This window comes from Osmia bicornis, unplaced genomic scaffold, assembly GCF_907164935.1.
Source record: "Osmia bicornis bicornis unplaced genomic scaffold, iOsmBic2.1, whole genome shotgun sequence".
NCBI lineage: Eukaryota > Metazoa > Arthropoda > Insecta > Hymenoptera > Megachilidae > Osmia > Osmia bicornis.
In genome coordinates this window covers 484,234-506,772 of record NW_025791328.1, presented here as the reverse complement: position 1 = coordinate 506,772, position 22,539 = coordinate 484,234, and the positions used below count along the sequence as shown (strand labels likewise).

The following is a 22,539-nucleotide window of genomic DNA, read 5'->3' as shown; positions in this document are numbered from 1 at the left end:
ATGCCGGTCTTCACTCACTTTATCAATGATTTCATCGACGTTTACGGCGACAGGCCTTCCAGAGCGTCTTTCACATCGAAATTTCCAGAACGGAATCGGCGAAACCAAAATTGCGCATTATTTTCTGTTACAGTATCGGGTCCATAAACTTCATTCACAATTTTGGCCGCCTGCGCGGCTTTTTCGCCTTTATCAAAGCTAAATTGTAGAATATAGCGAATTTTCTCCTTGTTCACTTCCGTCTTCGACGCGCTGTAACAATCGACTGAATCAACCAAACAAAAACTGTCCAGGAGAATTTTTGTCTACGTAAACGAACCTCTCCAAAGAGTATAAGCATAACATGATGCAACTAGTACATCACGAGATATTGGGTTCAATTTCATTACTGAGAAAAAACACGGATGACTTTTCTTCACACCCAATATTAAAAATTGACAGCACTTTAAATGTACATGTAGTTAATTCGCACTGTTAGCTTCAAATTATCAAATGGGTCATTCAGTAACCGGCGCACAGTGGTCAAAAATCACTTTCTAGGTGGACAAAACTCTAAAATCCCGTTTTACCATTCTGAATGAGGTAAACCTATAAATAATAATAATAATAGATGTATTTTCACTTATTTAGGTTAAGTTTAGTTCAGTTATAGGGTTCAACTCAGTTATAGCGTTAAGTAATTTATTTACAGATTACAGTAATTCCTCCGAGATTGCGACTATGGTTTCATTCCCACATTGCGACTGGGTCTGGTCCCGCGCCTATGCGTGCGTTATTCCTACGCTTATGTTTTTCTCGCTCGAGTCAGTGAAGCAGTGTAACCCGATGCCCGCCGCGGTTCTTTTGATGTGAGTTGGCACCTTAGCAATTCGTAATATTGCAATATAATTTTCTAATTTCAACGATTTTTTGTCTGAAACTTTTTTTAACATATTTTTGAGATTGTTCCGATTAAAATGAGACCAAACACGATATAATTGACATTATATTTATCCTACTTTCATTAAAAAGGGGTTGCTCCAAAATGTTACATAATACGATAATATCCTTCTTTACATCTAAATCGTGTTTTTCGTTGTTCTCGCTTAAAAAATACGAAAGAATATATATACGTAAATAAAATTATTTTATAAAATTTTCAAATAATGTAGATACAAGATACAAGATTTCATATAGTTTATTACTCAGGCCTTTAGGTATAAACAACTACAGGCCTATGGGTTCGATGACATCTGGACTATTATATTATTTGGAGTAAAAGGCGAACGGCGGCGATAGAGTCTTGCTGTCCAGTTATCAAATTTCGAGTCTCCTCTACCGTCATTGCAACATTTCGATTCCGACCACAGTCGCAATCTCGGAGGAATCAATGTACATACAGCGATTCTTCCGAGATTGCCACTGTCGCAATATGGGAATGAGACCACAGTCGCACTGCCTCGGCTACAACAAAGCTGTTATGCTATCCTTCTCTTTTACGACCTTCTTACTACAAAGGCGAGCCGCGGCGATAGAGTCTTACCGCCCAGTCATAGAATTTCGAGTCTTCTCTACCGTCATTGCGACCTTTCGATTCCAACCATAGTCGCAATCTCGGAGGAATTACTGTAAATACTAAATTATTATTATTATTATTATTATTATTGTCTAGTTTAGGCTAGCCGGGCACTCAGTCCTAGGGGACCATTGTACCCGGGCCGCTAGGCAGCCTCCTTATTGACTGTGCCTTGGCAGCTGGGCTTCTGTTGCAAAATTTAGAAGCACCAGCACCAGGCCAGCCGAAATACTTAATGATGAGGGTTCCAAGGTCCCCAGGATTGATCCTCTTAGGGCCCTTAGTTCCCTGCATCTTAGAAGTACGTGGAGAGGTGTTTCGTCCTCCTCCTCACACCTCGGGCATGTCGACTCTTCTATGTGTCCCATGCGCGCGAGGTGTTTCCTCGTGTACCAGTGTCCTGTCACTAGGCCCACGCGCATGCGTAGTTGCGCCCTGTCCAGGTGAATTAAGGTGTCACCCAGCTTTTGTGACGGTCCCTCAAGTAGGGCCCTCGTGTGTCTCATGCCGTTAGCTTTATGCCAGAGCCTGATGAATTCCTGGTTTAACCAGTCCTTGGCCAGGCCTTTCAACGCATAGGTTGAGACGCCAATGGGGTACTCATGGCATGGCTGGGAGCTTGTCGCCCCCATTCGTGCCAGTTCGTTAGTCCTCTCATTACCTGGGATACCAGCGTGACCTGCTACCCATAGCAGCTTAACTCTGTTGTTCAGAGATAGCTGTCTCAAAGTCAGTGCACAGTCCCTGACTAGCTTCGACCCAATTTCTACTTTTTGGAGGGCTCTAAGCGCGGCCAGGCTGTCACTGCAGATATACATAGTTGTGTTTTCCTGGGTGGGCCCTTTCCAAATTATATTTGGCGCAGGCCCAGATAGCAAACACTTCTGCTTGGAAGACCGTAACGTGGTGGCCCAGCTTGTGGGTCATTTCGACCCTTGAGCTCTCCACCGCAATCTCGGCTCCGGTGCCAGATTCTGTCTTGGAGCCGTGTGTGAACCAGACCAGACCCCCAGAGTCAGAATGCCGTTAGGGTCCTCCAGCCATTTCTCCCTATCTGGGAGGATTAGATCATATTCTCGTCTGAAGAGGTACTCCGTCTTGCAGCGGTCTCCACCTTGGGTCAGAATTAATTCCGATCCCAGATTCCTGAGGATCTCGGTGTGCCCGCCGCTCGCCAGGGACCATTCTTCAGCTTGATGGAGGCGGATGGCCGCTCTCCAAGCCATTGCCATCACTTTTAGATGGGGTGGGTTGATATCGAGCAGCGCACACATTGCCATAGTGGGCGTGGTGTGGAGCGCACCTGTTATCCCTAGCAACGCTATTCGGTATATTCTTTCTATAGCCTTTATGTGTGCTCCCCTCTTCATGGAGGTCCACCACACAATCGAGGCGTATGTTATGATAGGTTCAAGGATGGCCTGGTATATACACCTGACCATCCTTGGTTTGAGTCCCCATGTGGGGCCGAACATTCTGCGGCAGGCCCAGTAGGTGCTAATTGCTTTCTGGGTCTGCCTGTTCACATGGTTCTTTCAGGTGAGTTTTTTATCTAGTATTACACCTAGATATTTTACCTCATCTGTGAGTTGTAGTTGCGTCCCAAAAATATGAGGAGCCTTATAGTAAAAGCGTCGTCTCTTTATGAATAGGGCCAACTCCGTTTTGCTCAGATTAACCGAGAGCGAGTGTGATCGACACCAAGATTCTACGAGTATGATAGCCTTTTGCAATCGCCTCTGTAAATCCAACGGGTGTCTGCCTCTGACCGTAATAAAAAGGCCGTCGGCGTAACCCTGATCCTCAAAGCCTTCCGTGGTGAATATACGTATGAGTTCATCAACCACGAGGGTCCACAGCAGGGGGGACAGGACTCCTCCCTGCGGACAGCCCCTCGCGACGTCGGCCTTCACCGTCTCCTCTTCCAGGCTTGCTGTGGCTGTTCTATTCGTCAGCATGTTGTGGATCCATCTTACGACGGAGTCCTAAATGTTGTATCTTCTCGCGGCTTCCTGTATAGCATCGTGAGGGGTGTTATCAAACGCCCCCTCGATGTCGAGGAAGGTGCAGAGGGCGGATTCACCGTTCGACAGCGCGCCTTCAATGAAACCTACCAGTTTATGAAATGCCGTCTCGGTGGATCTGCCGTTTTGATAGGCGTGTTGAGAGGGGTGCAGCGGTTTGCTGACCAAGACCTCGTCTCTGCTGTACCTATCAACCAGCCTCTTCAGCGTTTTAAGCATGAAAGAGGTGAGGTTGATGGGTCTGTATGACTTGGCAAGGTCGTAATTGTCCCTCTCTGGTTTCGGGATGAACACTACCTTGCAATATCTCCAGGCTTTGGGTACGTAGCACTTCGCTAGGCAGGATTTGAAGATCTGGCCCAGGCGCCTGTACAGGTCCTCTCCGCCCTCCTGAAGGAGTGCCGGGAAGATCCCGTCAATGCTTGGGCTCTTGAATCTTTTGAAAGAGCCGATGGCCTACTTCACCCAGTCCATATTTATCACCTTTTCAGCTATTCCCCAGTCCGCTGGTGCGGAGTCGGTGCGCGCGGTATCGTTACGGCGCCGCTCCCGATCCTCTGTTACTGAGCCTGGGAAGTGTGTTCTAGTGTTTCTTTGTGGTTGTTCGTCAGGCTTCCGTTGGGAAGTCTGAGGCGATCCAACCTCGGCGAGGGGCCTATCGTGAAGACCTTCCTTAACACGTTGAGTGCGGCGCCGATTTCGCTAGACTTTCCGCTCAGCCGGCAGCGCTCGGCTCGGTGTCGCCCAAGCGCGTGAGCACTTGATGCCGAGAACTGCCGTCTTACTACGCCGCGTAAAGCGGAGGGTCAACACTTCACTGGACCGAAAAGTATAAACAGAAGATTACTTTATTTCGCTGCTTGGTTTGAGGTTTTGGCTGTGAGAATGGGGCATTCAATGCTCATGTATACAATTTATAAAGATAAGATAATGGGGCGGTGAATGCCAGAATGGCTAAAGATCGAACGTCAAGAGACGATAAAATTTTAACTTAAATTTTTTATTGTCATTTATAATTTAACCCTTGACTATGCCGGTCTCATGCACCGATGTCGATCAAACGAGAATTTTGCAGTCAGTCCCTAGAATCCAGGCCGCTTAAGGGGGTAGACACAGTACGTGACGTCACCGATTCGGGACGTCGGTATTACAGTAGTTTTTTCGTTGGGCCTGATGGAGCCACTTGCGTGTTTTGTTACGAACTTGAAAGGTTTAATTCTTAGCTAGCGTGCGCGCAACACGATCTAGGAAGGCAACAGCGCCTCAAGTATTTTTACAAACACATTCAAACGCTCATCTCGCCAGAGGCATCGCGACGATACGCCTGAAGAACGAAAGCGAAACATTGGCGCGTGTTTAGAGTGAGATGTACGGTGATCATGCTATCCTTCTTTCAAATGATAGAATTGTCCCGCTCCGATAAATTCTGACTGACCAAACGCGTGGATTTTACATAGCACACCGTAGCATTCCTCGCTGCTGAAAAATATATGCCTGCTCTGAAGAACCGAAGGAACGTGCAATCTGAGAATTATTTTTAGTAAAGGTTATTAACTTTTTTAAATAAATGTTTTTTAATTAATAAAAGTATACAGGATACGTCATGCAATTGGGACGAGTTATATTTTGAATTTGGTAAGAGATAGGAAAAAGCTGTTTATGTAAAAGTTCAATGGTATGATAATGTATATTTTTCTGTGATTTCATTTTCTTCGTGAATGCAACGATGCACTCAAAAAATGCAAATCCATTTTTATTTAACTGGAATTGCATTTTTTTATACTTGTGTCAACTCCTTGAAACATTCTGCATAAAAAAGTACTATGGTACTATTAGAACTAATAAATGGAGGGACCTTGCGTCTATACAGTAAAAGCTGAATACAGTAAAACCTGGATAAATTCAACCAACATTGGGACACAGTGATTGCATTTACCTAAGCGAGGTGTCGAATCTCGGGTTACACGCGACGACGATCAGCCAAGCGTGAACGTAGAAAGGGATAGACAGTGGCGGAAAGAGAGAGGTCCGATGATCAAAGGAAAAAGCCGAAACGGTTCGGTGTGACTAATACTAATTGAATCAAAAAACTTTTTTATTTTTGACTTTTTTTTAGTGAAACTGTTACTAGCGTATTGGTGAAATTTTTCTGATTAAAATGATACCAAATACGATATAGTTTGAATGGGGCGCTGTGAAAAATCCAGGCGGGCGGCAGTCAAATCTTAGCGAAAAGGGACAATCTCAACATTCACAATGAGAGAAGGACAGCATGACTGTAGTGCGTCTCACTCAGCGTTCCGGCGATGTTGCCTTTTTCGCTTGCCTTCGCAACACAGTTTGAGTGACGTAATCAAGCTAACGCTTGATTCTGACTACGATTCCAAATCGGCGGCCTTTCTACTTAGACGCCACCTTATAACTACTAGCTGAACTAAATTTGTCACGTGACTTGCTCTGTAGTATCCAGATAATGGCGAAACTCGTCTGTGAGAATGCAATCGCGACTTTTCGCTTTTCGTCCTTATATGAGAATATTTGAGGCTGGGTGAGGGCTCATTCGAAAGAGAAAGGTTCAATGCAGCACGCTCTGGTCATCGTTTGAGTCACAAAACTGTTTTAGTGACCTAAAAATACCTTTGATTCTGCGGATGTATTTTCTCGATTTTTCCTCTACTTTGGACACTCATATTATTAGATATTAACAAAATATCGTTCAATCATGACCAGAGCGTGCTGCGTTGAACCTTCCTCTTTCGAATGAGCCCTCACCCAGCCTCAAATACTCTCATATAAGGACGAAAAGCGAAAAGTCCCGGACCCCTTTTTAGGTCCATTTTTGCCGGTAATGTCACCTCGCTGCATTACCCGTGTCTACCCCCTTAAACGAAAAATCGATTGCCGGTCCCCAGGGACCGGCGCCGGCTGAACGGAAAGTCCACCTCCGGTCCCTAGGGACCGGCGTAGCACTCAACGTGTTAACCTGGCAAGTACGGGTAGTGCCTCGGTTTCTTTGCAGAAGGTCTTCCAGGCCGTCCTCTTGCTGGTTCTTATTAACTTTTTGTAAGCTTGCTGAGACTTCCTGTAGTTGTCCCAAGCTAGCTCCGTATTGGCCTTCATGGCTTTATTCAGTAGTTTGCGGGTGACCTTCCTGGCTTGGTCCACTTTCTTGTTCCACCAGGGGACCCTTTCGCTACTGTTCCTGATTCGGGCCGGGCAGGCAGCCTCGTAGGCTTGAGTAATGGCGGAGCTCAGATGCTCCACCGCTTGCTCAATTTCGCCTACGGTTCTGGGACGCTGACAATTCCCCTTCAGTCTCCCTTCCAGGCTCTCTCTATAGAGTGCCCAGTTAGTGGCTTTTGGGTCCCTAGGGACCGGCGCAAAACTTTCCGTTCAGGCCTCGCCGGTCCGCACGGACCGGCGGCAGACTTTTCGTTCGTGTTATCATCGCGCGCGTGTCGGTCCCTCCGTACTTGTGAGACAGAACGTTCATTTTAGGCGGCATCGTTTTTGTTTGGTCAATGCTTTAAGGAAAACAATATAATACTTAAAAACATTAATGTAATTTATTGAAACAAGATACTGGGCTACGATATCTATGAAACTGAGGATTTGTTACGCATTCGGGCGTCATTAGGCCTCGCTTTTCGGGTTTTTATCTACCATAAAGGAGAACGGACAATAAGGATATAAGCAAAGTATATGTGCAAGTAGATAGGTAAACATACGAAGGAAAGGCCTGGCCGGGTTACGTTACCCGACATCTCTTTATACTCTGGTTCTCCTATCGGCGAGCGGCCCGATAGGGCCCGCCTGACGGCTAACTGTGGCCTGAACGGAACGGCACAAGAATTCGGCGTGGCGCTTAACGTGTTAACCGCTGAAAGATCAGCTGTACAGAATCTGCGAGAACCTGGTACCATCTGGCACCTTGTTGGTGTCAGATGTGGTCCGGTCTCGCTTGGTCGAAGTAGGTATGTTATGTTCTCCGCCGAGGCCCATTACACCTACTTATGAGGGGGATTCTTACCGGGGCCGATCCCTCTCCTTCCCCTGGTGCCGGCCTTCAGGGTGTGTGTCAGGGTACGTTGGTTCCCCTTCTGCACACCCAGAAGCCCGGTCCGTTTCGTCGCTTCCGCGATGGTCAGCCTTCCCTTGACATTCCTGCCTTGGGGATGCTCCCACTGGACACAGGTTGCGTTCCGGCGACTTTCGGTCCTTGGGAGGATCCGGCAGCTGCCATCTCTGTGTTACAGCCCCGGGGTGGGGTGGGTGGGAGGGTGTCGGCGCGGGGACGAGGGTCTCCGAGGGCGCTGTTGCCAGTACCCTAGGCTCCCCTTCTCCCTTGTCCACATCGCTCACCCCCGCCTTCCCTTCCTCCAACACCGGGGCGGTTAGTCCCGGTTTATTCCCGGCGACTGTGACAGGGTTCTTCGTGTCCTCCGTGGTCCTGGCAGGTCCCTCTCTAAAGAGTGCCCTACGCAGTCCCACGTGGACCTTAGAACCCTGCCTCTTGATGAGGCCGTGTGACACAGGGTCAACCCCCAGGACGAGAGTCACCGAGTTCGGTCCCTCTCTGCTGCTCCACACTCTCCACAAGTTAGTGCGGAGCCCCGGGTTTTGACCCTCCATCATTCTTAATATAGCCTCCGTCGCCACCGGAGGGCCGGGGATGACCGTGACCATCCTTTTAAGCCTCGGGAGGCGCCGGCCATCCATCACCTGGAGGTCCGCCCCCTCCCAAGGCTGGATACTGGTGGCAGTGGCCCTCAGCCATTCCACCGCTCCGGTGTCCGCGCAGGTCACTAGTAGCAGGCCCCCTCCGAACTGGCACTCGTCGAAGCGCGGCATGGTCTCCCATTTTCGATGGCGGAAGCCTGCGGTTGGCCGGCGCGATTGCCAGACTCCTCTCCGCCGTCAGCGCCTCACTGAAGCTTTTTGGCGAAGGAAAGACCCTTTGCCTTTTCTTAGCGCAAGGCTAAGTATTTGGGGAGACGGATGGTCGGGTCCTTTTGAGCACCTTACCATCCGCCCCCTTGCCGCCCACCTGCGACGTCTCTGCGCGGGGTTTCCCGATAACCGGGCCTCTCCTCACAGCGGCCGTCGCAGAGGCCATCCCAGCCTTACTTTTGGTCTCAGCGGTGGCAGTCCCGTCAGAAGTCCCTGGCAGCGCTAAGCGCGCCCTGCGGGCCTTCTTCCTGGCTGCTCCGCTGAGCTTTACCTTCTTCCGTGCTTCCGGGTTCGGTTCCGGGATTTCTCCCTGGTCGGCCCCGGTCGCGCCGGAGAAAGGCTCCTCATTGAGGCAAGGTAGTAACCTCGCCTGCCGCGGACATGCTCACCCCAGAACCGCCCGTCAGCGGTGTTTCGGAGGCGGTCCCCAAGATTGGGTCCCTTCCCTCCTCAACCAGCCCGCTTCCGGGTGTATTCGTGTTGGTGACTGTTGTTGTGTTCGTGTCTGTGTTTGTGTCCATGTTTGTCTGCGTATTGTTATTATTTAAAAGGTTTTTGTTGTTGTCCATGTATGTCCCACGAGTAGTCGGGAAATATGGGTCCACCCCTGCAGAGCCCGCTTACAAGGCTAGATACAATGGGGGGACGCCTGGTACCCCAAGGGCATCGTTCGTGACACCATTACCCCGGTGCCATCCAGCTCTCGGCAGGATTGCTTACACCTTGGCTTGGGGAGCTGGTCCGCAACGGGGCTTTAGTTCCCCTCTGCGGGTTTTTAGGCCTCCAGGGGTCCCTTATAGCACCCGTTGGCCGGGGCACTCCGTAGGCACACCTTCTCCGTTTCCCGGTCGCCAGAGGCGTTCCGTTCCACGGTAATCGGGGCCCACTTCACGCACCCGGTCGTCCTCCTACCGCCTCCCGGTGAGGCGCTCGGTTGGGGCTCAGCCTGGATCGACCAGAGGTCGTCCTGGTTCCCCGCGCCCCTTTCGGGGGTTGGGGCACACCGAGATACAAAATTATAAAATTAACATTAAAATGACAAATAAAATATTAAATTATAAAATTATAAAATTACAAAATTAACATTAAACTGAAAAATAAAATATTAAATTATAAAATTATAAAATTAACAATTTTATAATTTATATAAAAATAAGAAAATTAAAAAACTTCTTCACTCGAATCTTCTTCTTCAGTTGACAGTTTAGATTCGTCACTTGACTTCTCAAGGCTTAATCTGGATAGCGGAGCACTGCACTTTAATAAATAAAGTACATCCGAATCTAATGGTATTTTATTTTTCTTTACAAGTTTCCGATATGAAGCAATGACAGGGTCCGATGAAAATAATAACATAGTTAGCAAATCACTATTGGTGTCTATTCTTGAGTTTTTTTTATATTTCGTTTTCTGTAATTTCTGAAGTCTTTGTTCCTCGCTTCTTGATCCTCTTCGGTAAGTTGCCCAATCGGAACGCATTGATTTTCAATGATTTGGGCGCTGCGGTCGAAAATTTTATGAATCGTGGAAGTCACCCCATACCAGGGGTACAAATCAAAGTACATCCGCTTTGTTTCGGCCCTAAACTTTTTTACATCGATTTCAAAGCCCGAAGAAAGACTTTGGAGGATGACTCTGAATCTCTTTATAACGGCTTCATCTAAGCCAGTTATTGACGCACTTACAGTCGAATCCTTAAAAAATCTTCTGGCCATGTTTCCATCATTGGTGTTGCCGAGTCCTTATTTTGGTTGGTCAACGTTGAGGCCTAACTGGTCTTTGAATTCTTTTTGAATTTTTTATTTTTGCAAAGAAAAATTATTGCGATCTTCTTCCGTTTTCAAAGTTTTTTTCGGTGGGTTTAATGTTAACCTGCACACGATGTTAAGAAGGAATTCGAAAGTCATAATCCATCCATGTAGTGTAGCCAAACCAAAACTGTAATGTTCTATGGTGTCTTCTGGAAGTGAAGAATTTGAGTCTTGAAATACCTTAGGGGTTGCTTTGTATATATAGCAAGTCTGAGTTGATTTGGTGCCTGTCAATGCGTTACAAGCTTTGCTATCAAGCATAGTTAACGCCAAATTGTGCGTTATAGATATTTCCTTATTTTCAACATTAACTTTGGTAGGAGTCAGAGCTCGGATTTCTTCATTCAGAGATTCCGTTTCGGAAAATATTAGGGAGGCTGTTTCTTTTTGAAACATAAATTTTATGGGACGACAGTATCTAGTTGACACTGGAACATTGTTTTTCCATACACATGATTGATCGTTTATAGATACGAAACTCAATGGTATCAGCGAAAACATGAAAATATTTTCATTACTTTCTTTTTCAGAAGAAAATTTTTGGTTGTATTTGCTGTGGCCCCCACTTCCATCGCATCCCCATTTGCAAAATAATTTATATTCATAAATTCCCATGTGAACTAGCTGCTTTAATACGGGTAATTGTGAAACACATGGTTTTTCAGCTGTTATATTTAGTAATCCCTGCAACGATATTTCCGCTCTACATTCGGTAATTACTACACTGTCTCGCGGAATACAAGCTTTTTTGGCTTGTAGTAACCTATAGTAGGGAGGATACAAATTGTGACCAACTTCTTTTGCTGTTTGTCTCAACAGACTATAGGAAGCTTTCGTTAATCCGCAGTCCACAAACAAGGCCAAAGCTTCTTCAGGCGACAAGCATCGCATGTTTTTGGAGTTCGATTTGTTGAAGAAGATGGTTGTTGTCCAAAGGACTCCCGCGCCTCTTTTACGTGGTTTGAAGCACCACGTCTATCTGAAGCATAAAGTGAGCGCTGTGCAGCGTAGGTTAATTTTTCGCTGTCGACCATCAGTAAATCATTGATTTTCCTTTTTTTTGTTTTATCACTGGAGTCAGTAAAATTTTTTTCAGGGCGTCCTGTACGTATTCAAGTAGATTGAATTTCTTTCTGTATAATGTGAAACTCGAAATCATAGGAATCAAGCCAGCTTGAATATTTGTTGAAAAAAACTTCTGGTTTTCGACGGCATTTTTCCCATCTTTCCAAAATTTTGTCTGAAAAGTGAGCAACACTGTGTTTCAGTGGTTCTAATATGACGTCTTCTAGGCTGACAGTGTTAGCGGCAGCAACAAGAACGTAACATAATAAGTTATCATTTTGATCTTTTTTCGGGAACTTCGCCCACTCTTCATAAAATTGCCTTCGCGTAATTCGAACTACAGTGGCTGAAAAAAAATATATGGAGCACAGAACGCAAAAATAATTGTAGGTCTTACCTGTATCAGTAATATCCATTGTCAAAGAAAAAATATTCGAGATAATAAAAAAAGTACTTAAAAAGTTCGTGTACACGACCGCGGTAGAAACAACCGTATTCTCTTGTAACCATATATTATGTTACATACATATATAGTCGGGTCAGTAGGGGCATACCCCTTAAACGGCAATGATTCCCACTCGCCCGAGATGCGTGCGCATCGATCCCTACCTAGGATCGATCGAAGGAGGTCGATGCAGGATCGATGATCCAGCACTCTACGTTCGATAGCGCTAGCGTTAAGACGCGAAATACGAGGGTCCGTTGGGCGAGAAACGGTACGCGAAGGCGAGTCAAACCGACTTAGTACAATCGTCAAACTGTCGATCTACTGTCTTCGTGTATGCGCCTCAAATCGAGGAGTTGCGTGCACAAGCTGAGACGCGGCACTGCTTCAACGGATACCCGTTAGCGAATAACCAAGGTTTCATCGTAGTAGTCAATTTAAAGAATTAATTACATCCAAATTCTTAAGTACAATTATTTCTGTTCACGTCAACACCAGTGAAATAGTTATTCCGTGAAGCAGTGCCGCGACTCAGTTTGTGACTCTTGGGTTTGTGACACATATGATTCGTGCTTCGCGTTTTATATATTCAAGAAAATCCTTTTTAAATATTCATATACTAAATTTAATATTAATGTCAAGGTCACTGTTCGTTAGTAACGGAGAAATCGTCAAGGTCACGTATTCGTGCCCTGCCGAGACCTCTTAGTTGTTCTAAACAATAGTGCCCAGACATTTCAAATAAACATTGTCTCGCCCAACGTAACGAATTACACCATCAGTTGCGTTTAAATTGATAATCTCGATTCTTGTCAGTTGTTTTTACGTGCAGTACGCGACAAGTTACGACCATAGGATGCGTCGAGAGCCGGGTCAACAGAGGTCGTAAGTCTGTGTTCGATGTCACACCGATAACTTGGATCACGCACGTCCCTACGACCGTTTAAGGTGATAGGAATGCTTGAGGGTGTGTTTTGATTGAAAGTTCAATAAATGTAGACAAGAGAAACTGGTCATTTTAATTATAGAAAAAACAGACTATTGTTCGAGAGGTTGCACAAATAAGTCGACGTGATACTTTTTAACTATGTTACTGCGCGGGAAGATAATGTTTTCCCTTGAGGAGTGAAACGTTCTCCTCGTGAATTACAAACAGACTGACGAGACCGACTCCTTCAAGAACTTCTTGACTTTTCCAAATCGTGGGAGTCGGCCTCATCCCCTGATTGGTGAGTATTTTGACCAATGACATGGTGGCCTCACTGACCCCAGCCACCCCGAGCGTCCGAAACGCGGTCCGTGCGGAGTAAGGGTGTCAGTGGAAAGTGCGCGAAAATTCCGTCAACGGAGTGGAACCCCCGCTGGGCCTGGGTCCCGGAAACTGACCCAGATGTTGGCCATCAGGTCCGGTCACAAGGCTCCTCGGAAATTCACGTTTATGGTGCCTGCAAGGTCGCTGAAAATGGAGATCGATTGCAAATAAATCAAAGGATTTACTCAACTGACCCTGCAGGCTTGTGTACCATAAACGTGCCAGCGGTCTGCACCCCAGATGCCCTTCCGAGGACAAACCCGCCAGCCACTCGACGGCAAGGCTATTGTTAAGTAGCATTTAAACGATTCGACAAAAAATAAAGGAAATATAAATTTAGAAAGTAGGGTCCCGTGTGTTCGTCACGGAACATCAGTCAAATCTCAAAGGTTTCCATATCTTGTATATGAGGAAAGCACGGTAATGAACGAACCACTGAGTCTGGAAAAATCCAAGAGACCACGGAAGTGCCTCTGGACATTTCCTAGATACCACGGAACGTAAATACTTGGTGCACATCAGCGACGTGAGACTATCCCGCAAGGGCAAGACCTCCCGTCGTTCTGATAATCTCATATATAAATCAATTGCTTAAATTCCATCTATTCTCACAAGAACCGAGAATATTTCAACAGATCGTTCAGCAAAGCGTTATATTACGAGCCAGGAGTGGCGTCCGCGTTTTTTGTAAAGCTATTAACATTCGGGTATAAGTTGTCATACCACGAGCCAGAAGTGGCGTCCGCGTTTTGTAAAGCTATCAACATTCGGGTATAGGCGTTATACCACGAGCTAGGAGTGGCGTCCGCGTTTTTTGTAAAGCTATTAACATTCGGGTATAAGTTGTCATACCACGAGCCAGGAGTGGCGTCCGCGTTTTCTGAAGCTTGTAACATTCGGGTATAAACTATTACCTTATGCGCCAGGAGTGGCGTTCCGCGTTTTCTAAATTAAAATACAAAAAAAAAGCTCACGTTCCTCGATGTAAAAGTCATCTTGAAAATACATAAGCAGACTTTTACCAGATATCTATCGCTGTTTCTTATCAGACAACCTAAAAATTCCCCGTTACCAAACGAGAAAAAGTAGACAAAAAGTACGGTTACACTCTCCAAAAAGAGGAATGGCGGGTAGCCCCGGACACTTCAATAAAATGCAAAAAAACATAGAATCAATCAATTTTAATCAAATTTCTCTTTCAGGTAATAAATATAGGGTCTATCTGATTCATTATATCATAAAAAAAACATATTTCTTAAATAACTTTAAGAAAACAAGCAATAAACTGGAACCTCTGTTTAAGCGTCAATGAAATTTGATGGTCTCTGTAAACTCACCTTTAGCGAAACTAAACTTTATACAATGACCTAATTTGCTTGGCGTGCATGAGTGAGTTCGTCACTGCACCGACTTGTAGGGAGAGCGGTTCCCTTAGAAGGCGACCCGTATTCTGTGTTTTAGGGATTACGGGTTCGTGTGGTGTGCGGTTAAGGAGTGAAATCCAAACACTAATGTGCTAGAAACCGAATGAAAATATGTTTATTCAAAAATTATAAGGTAAGTGGATTGAAATATAATATAAAAGAAAATCGCTAGTATCACAATAAGTGCGGCTAGAAATTGGAATACAATAAGAAATTATAATTAGTTCGCCCTAGATTGGGAATACAATTAAAAATATGTAATTAGTAATTAATATATGTAAGTAGAAATTAATAATTGTAATAATCGATAGCGCTAACGCGAATGCGGCGTGGTCTTCCTGTACAGTCAATACTCTGTTTGGTTTTCAACAATGATTATGGAAACTAATTTCCAGAGGTTTGTGCTAGACCGCTAGAATCCAGTTAACCTTTCCTATGGGTCGCAATCGGTTTCTGGTTATACCAGAGCTGTGTTAACCGCAGGCCGTTCAAGGAGCTCCGCTCCTCGCTAGCTCTTTACACTTAAATGTAGGCTTAGCGTAACACCTGTGTAACACGTTGCGAACCGCGGATAGGAGGTCCACTGATCTGCGGTACTGCACGCCACCAGTGGAAGAGTAGGAAATAGCTGTAACTCGCGCTCTATCGCTGCCTAAACAGTTCAGCGCAAGCTTTTCTCTACTGTTCAGAGTATTGTCTGCTTCAGACCGAGGCCTGAGAAGATCTGCGATGAAACTGTGCGGAACGCCTCTATTTATACTCAGATCTTGCTGAGTCGGCACTTTTTTTCCGCATAGAGTTCTTGGGGTAGCTGGGTTTTCCCCATCACGTGGTGGTCCAGCATCCCCGCTCTAGAATTCAACCCCACTATGTGTTCACTGGGGTTGCGCTGGCGCGTACGCGGTCAGACGTCGATAATTTATCGGTAAACTGTTTTACCGTCTGACTTATCGACTAAACTTTTATCAATGAATTTAACAGACTCGGTTATCGACGAAAATGAAATTGTTTATTACAAAAATTTATACATTAAATATTAACAAAAAAATAAAATACTCTGTATGAAATATATAAAAATTAATTACAATGAAAAAGATATTGTTTTTTTTTTTTGATTATCGGGTCGTTACACATGCAATTACTGGTTTGCAATTGTTTTTTAAGCACAGAAGCCATGTTGTCATATGTCATTTGTATTTCTATATGACGTAACAATAAAGATATAAAAATGTCCGAGGCTACCCGCCCCGTCCGATTGTTTCTTGTGTTCCGAATGTAGAGAAGGACAGCAACTAAATAACAAGGAGGTCGTGCAAGTTCAACCTTTTAAATACAAAAATCAAAATTCCTTATTTTTAGTTTTTCGTTAATAAAACTTTCACCATCATATTTGTTTCGTTTTTCTGATTAATATGACACAAGTGTAACAAATCATACAAATTTCGGATGGATGAAGTTAGTAAATGTAAAGTCCGAAATAAAATTTTAACATATATGGTAGAGATATTTTTCGCGTATATGGAGAGAATACATATTGTAATCAGGCAGTGAGATAGTGTAATCCCACTGCAGAAAATTAAGCACTTGTGTAAACAAAAGTCTTTTAATTCTAAATACATATAGTAAATATTATCGTTTTTTTCCCGTGGCCAATAGCTTTGCCCTCGATAATAATAAAAAATAAATAAGATCCTAGCTTTGCCATCGCCGAATAAAAAAAATCGTTTTTAAATCTTAAAAAATCTTTAAAACCCAAAACGCAAAAAATCGCAAAAAAAACTCTATGAATATGAAAACTAGAAGGTTTAAAGAAAATAATGATGAAAGAATTGGCTTGGGACCTCTTGGGGGTGAGCAAGTAATTCTTCATTGAAAAACGGATATGTTCCCTATAATGATATAATTACACTAGGTCAAACCATATCGAAACACTAACCCTGGTGGTAGAATATTAATGTTTATTTGTGTCTATGGGATACATTTTATATGAAATTTGAACAATCAAACCTATTTTTCTATTCAAAATACAGCAAGACAATGAACACAGGAAAAATGACACCTTTCTCAAAACACGGATTGATAATTCTCTCCAACGCTCATTGGCGATCCAAAAATCTAAATATTGACATTTTTCCTTCTTCCAACTCATACTAGTGTTACGTTTCGGGTGGGTCCGCCGAATCGTCACAGGGATCTGGTAGACGAATACACGTCCCTACAGGGTTTGTGATTCGGTAAGGGCAAGGAAGGTCGAAATGAAAGTGTATCAAGTAGCGAATTGTTAAATTTTATTCAAAATCCCCATACACCTCTGAAGCTTGCTCGCACCAGTGGTATATCTGAGAAGGTATCAGGTTATTTCGTATATTAGTATATTCGTTGATATAAAGGTTCAGGATATCGTCCGGAATCTCGTGGTGATTGTTCACCTTGATAGCGTCGTCGGTCTTGAGCTCGGGGAGGGGAGACGGTTCCTGCGAAGTGGGACCTGGATCTCCGACTTCGTCTCCCGATTCGGTCGTTAGGTCGATAAGTTCCGGTGACGGAGGGCCCTGACGGATGGTCGGGGCCTCAGACAACGGCGAGTAGCAAAGCTCGTCTGGGTTGGTGGACGAGCTTGGAGGCGGAGCGTCCAACTCTTTTATCAGCTCGCGAACGCGACGTTTATAGGCGGCTCGAGCTCGGTGTTTAATTCCGCCGCGGCGTGTCCTTTTATTGGGGCGCTTAGTGCGCTTAAACTACACAGACCGCAACGTGTAATACAATAAATCGTAAATAAAATGAGCGAGTCATAAATCATCTAGTTACTCACTCGATTCTTACTCATCGCACGATATAGCGCAATAGTGGTGTTGTACAGACGACGGTGCGACTCCTGCGAGCGCTGCCAATTCCAGGGTGAAAAGCCGGGGCGACTCCTGTGAGCGCTGCCAGGCAGGTGATAGAGGCCGGTGCGACTCCTTTGAGCGCTGCCAGGCGGATGGAAGAGTATAGAAATTGAATAAGAATCAAGTAATGGATATAATAAAATAATAATTGAAGTACGTCGGGCCTTATTGTAGAGCACCGTAAGTAATCGGAATCGATTTAAAGGAGGGTAGTAGTCGCGAATAATTTAGGGTGTGCAAGATTCCGTACATAGGACTGGAGGTGGAGATGTATGGTCGGAATAAAATTCACAGAGTACTATAATGGATAGTTAATATAATATAACGACTTACATATGGTTATAAGATGGTGAGACTCGTAGAGAACTACTTTTTAGGCTTGATGTGCACAAGACGAACGGCTCTGGTAAGACTACTGAGAGTGGGCCCTGGGCCCTCTATTTGTATTACAAGAGATGCTGAGGTAAGTAACTGATGGGCTTATCGGCCGTCAGCGTTCTCAGAGCTGGTCATCTTCTGATGCTAACTCATCAGCTATCACACGAGTTTATTAGTGGCAGACGTTACTTGAGGGGCATGGGAGCGGATGTTGATTATACATAAGAAAATTCCAGATGCTCTTCTCAGGGTTCTCTATCTACAGTGGTTCCCTTTACAACGGTGAGTATAATGTGGCAATATCAGTGAGTGCATACGTATATATATATATATAATGTTATATCAAAGGTAAGTATACGTGTATATACGTGTAAAGCGTGGTTAATAATAGAGAAATGTAAGTATAATATAACGATTAATATATGGGTGAGTGGAAAAAAAAGGTTTGTACCGGGGGGGGGGGGGGGGTTATTAGTATGTAACACTAGACAATATTTAGTTGCAGATTTATAAAATCTTTGATATGCATTTTGTCCACCTAGAAAGTGATTTTTGACCACTGTGCGGCGTGTTATCGGTTGCCAATCCCTGAACTAGGATCTTCCAAGTAGAAGAAACATTTTTTATTTTGCGCCTCCTCCGAAAAGGTTGAAATGTATTTAGTATCCTATTTAAAGATTAAGTAGAATTTATTAATAGCTGTGGAATACTGGTATAAATAAAATAGAAATTATTTTACACTTTTTAGTGCATTTCAAAGTCGGTTTTTTTTTGTTAAGAATTATTTTACTACACACTTTTTAGTGGAGCGAGCAGTATTTGTAGGATACCGTAAGTTGATTTACCGTTCTAATTGGATAATTTCATTAACAATAGTTTTTAATAATAATGAATTCCATAAATTTTTGCAAGTGGGATCATCGCAGAAATATCTCCTATTAGATGTGAAAGGTGTTACGGGTAATGTGTCTAACGTGGGCATTTTGTAAACTGACTGACCACTGTGTAGATTGCCGATTTTTTTCGGCAATGTATACAGGGTGTCCCGTAACTCCTGCAACTCCCGGAAACGGGGGGTTGCTGGGGTGATTCTGAACAACATTTTCCTTTACCAAAATGTCGTCTGAGGTTTCGTTTTTGAGTTATTGACGAAAAACACTGGACAAGCAGAGCGCGCGCTGAACCACCGGACCGTTGGCTTTCAACCGCGCTCGGTCATAATCGTAAACAAATGCATTGGCAGAGCGTGACTATCAAGGGAAGAGTGCGATAAATGTTACATCGTCTTAAATTAACCATAATGTGAAATTATTCGTTATTCACGAATAACAAATAAACTAGTAAGTCGTTTAGAAGTAAAGTGTTTTATCATTTGTAAAAAAAATTTTTTTTTTAATATCACGTTTGAAACGATTTATTTTTCCTACGTGTAAACAAGTCGATCACTAAGTGACGAATGAATGCATTATTTTTTTTTTTTTGTCGGAAGGGAAATACATTTACGTACGCGGTGTGGGACTCAAAGGTGCTTACAGCACCCCAATAGTTTTACGTGTGTGGCCTATCCTAACCTATCACATCTATGTATGGTTTTAATAATAATAATAATGATAATAAAACCCCTCCCTCACCGGGCCGATTGTGGTGGCCGTGGTAGCTGCAGCGGGAGGTGTCACGTAACCAAGTAGGTGCCTTACCGACACGACGAATGAATGCATTATTGTGTAATACACAATTGATCTTACACCAGAATGAACGAATTCTCCTACGCATATACATTTACACATACCTCGAGATCGTTTTCTTTGAGGGGGTGTTGCCACGCTTGCGGCGTGACAATGTCGCGAACCGATTTCTTCGGAAGAGTAGCATACAGACGATCACGAAAGTCTTTGTACACCGTTTAAAACAGAATACCTCATTTAAAATTGGACCAAATGATTTGAGGCTTTTGGACAAGCTGTAAAAATTAATTTACTAAGCTATGTACTTTTGCTGTTTTAAAAAATTACAGTTTGTCCAATTTTAAATGGGGTAATCTGTTTTAAACGATGTACAAAGACTTCCGTGATTGACTATACTTATGATGCTGTCTCGTCGTCAACTAAACAAAATCACGTGGCTGACCCTCGCTATTAATTGCACCAAAAATAATCATTTTTTCCCCATACTTTTGTATGCGGGAAGTTAGCAAGCGGGTGAGGTAAGTTTACATTTTTAAATACATACATTTGAAAATACATTTCATAATAAAAATGGAATTATTATGTATTTTTTTTTTCAATTTTAGTGTCAGCCGGACCACAGTGCACCGTGAACTGCAGCAAGAAGGAATGCACAGTACAAATTTGTACGGGTACAAACATTGCTCCCCAGAGATTACGTCCAACGGATGGAATATTCAAGATGACTGTTGGGAAGAATCGAGCGAAATCTGTCGTTTTGCAAGTACATTTTGTGGACAGATGAGATCCTTTTTACACGGGAGAGGTGCTTTAATGCTCACAGTTCGCACCTATGGAACGATGAGAATCCGATTGCAATTCGTCCACATGCAGCACAAGACCGCCGGTCAGTCAATCTGTGGGCCGGCATTTGCGATGATTTTGTTGTTGGGCCATACATTCTACCCGCTAGATTGGATGGAACAACATACAAAAATTTTCTGAAGCATGCTCTTCCGGATCTCTTGGAAGAAATTCCTTGCGTGGTTTGGATGAGTATGTATTTCCAGCATGATGGGGCGCCCGCGCATTATGCCACAAATGTTCGGGCTTACTTAGATCAAACCTTTTGCGACAGGTGGATTGGCCACGGTCTCCGGATATGAATCCGTTGGACTTTTTCTACTGGGGACACCTGAAGGTACGTTCAGTGTCATTATCATTTTGCACTAACTTTAAAACTCTTTATTTACGGATTTTGCTTTTTTCTTCAGGTTTGCAGACTGCAGTACATATAGCGGCAACCCGCGACCACAAGGGATGAGGTGATCGCACGTATCCGCGACGCTGTCGCGACAATATCACTCGACACCTTGCGGAAAGTGCAACAGAATGTACACCTGCGCGCGGAGGCCTGCTTAGAGGTCGAGGGGGGGTACGTCGAACCCATCCTGGCCACCATAACGTGACACCACCCGCTACCGCGACTGACACCACGGCCACCACAATCGACCCGGTGAGGGAGGGGTTTTAGTGGGTATTGGGGTGCTGTAAGCACCTTTGAGTCCCACACCACGTACGTAATGTATTTCCCCTCCGACAAGAAAAAAAAAAATACATTCATTCGTCACTCAGTGACCGATTTGGTTACACGTAGGAAAAATAAATCGTTTCAAAATAATCCCCACCTTTCCCCGTGCAGTGAAACGAGTTCAACGACCCAGCCGTATAGTCAACTGTTTCGGATTGCCTGGAAAGGTCAGGATCGGCAGTACGACTCAGCGTCAACGATCCACTTCCGTCGAAGCAGATTCATTCGTGGGCGAATGGACAAATCTGATTATCTTTTTTTAACATTACTTACTTAGAAAAATCATTTTTTTTTAACAATTTATCCACCTGGAAACGTGCTGTTAAATAAAATCACCCTTTCTATAAATGATAAAACACTTTACCTCTAAACGACTTATTAGTTTATTTATTATTCATAAATAAAGAATAATGGTAATTATTTAGAAGTTGGTCCTCCTCACCGATTTTCGTGACCTTAAAATATGTTGTCAAGGTCATCATTCTGAACAACTTTTCCCTATACATGTTACCGCCGCTCGGCCTTAGTTTCCGAGATATTTGTAAAAATCTATAGTTAAACATAGATTACGAGTACACTGTATTCCGGAAAAAATGGAGACTGAATGGTGATTGAAAAAGTGATTGAAGTGGTTTGAGGTTAGGGTTAGGGTTAGGGGTTTGTTTTTGATTTTTTCACGTTATAATTACTCTTTCTTTCACTTTTTATGTATTGTATACCTATTATTCATTTTGTATTTTGTCAGAAGTCGGAAACATTTCGCCCATCATGTCGGAAAGTGCCATTATACGCTCATTAACATCATGTTGACGTCGGAATAAAAACTCAGCTATATGTATATCCCACGTAATGAGACGTACGAGTTCCATAACGAGGAATATTAGCTCTCGTATCGCGCCATGTACGCTCTGAACCTAAACCTAACCTAAATCTAACCTAACCCTAACCCTAACCTCAAACCATTTCAATCACTCTTTCAATCACCATTCAGTCTCCATTTCTCCCGGAATACAGTGTACTGGTGACATAAGTATAATTGAAGTTTTTTACGAATATGTATCTCGGAAACTAAGGCCGAGCGGCAGTAACATGTATAGGGAAAAGTTGTTCAGAATGATGACCTTGACAACATATTTCAAGGTCACGAAAATCGGTGAGGAGGACCAACTTCTAAATAATTACCAGAATAATTTCACATTGTTGTTAATTTAAGACGATGTAACATTTATCGCACTCTTCCCTTGATACCCACGCTATGCCAACGCATTTGTTTACGACCACGACCGAGCGGGGTTGAAAGCCAACTCTCCCGTTTTCACCGCGCGCCCGACGCGCGCTCTGATTCTCCAGTGTTTTTCATTAATAACTCAAGAACGAATCTTCAAAAGACATTTTGGTAAATGAAAATGTTGTTCAGAATCACTCCAGCAAT

General features: G+C 43.9%; 1 protein-coding gene across 1 annotated transcript; it reads right to left on the bottom strand.

Moving 5' to 3' along the window:
• Nucleotides 1-1,713: 1,713 nt before the first annotated feature.
• On the bottom strand, nt 1,714-2,373 carry LOC123989037. Its single transcript, XM_046289755.1, has one exon. The coding sequence runs from the start codon at nt 2,371-2,373 to the stop codon at nt 1,714-1,716; it is 660 nt and encodes a 219-aa protein (XP_046145711.1).
• Nucleotides 2,374-22,539: the final 20,166 nt, after the last annotated feature.

What these genes read in the sequence shown, in the direction of transcription:
- LOC123989037 (XM_046289755.1), bottom strand. Translation starts at nt 2,373, where the DNA reads ATGTATATCTGCAGTGACAGCCTGGCCGCGCTTAGAGCCCTCCAAAAA.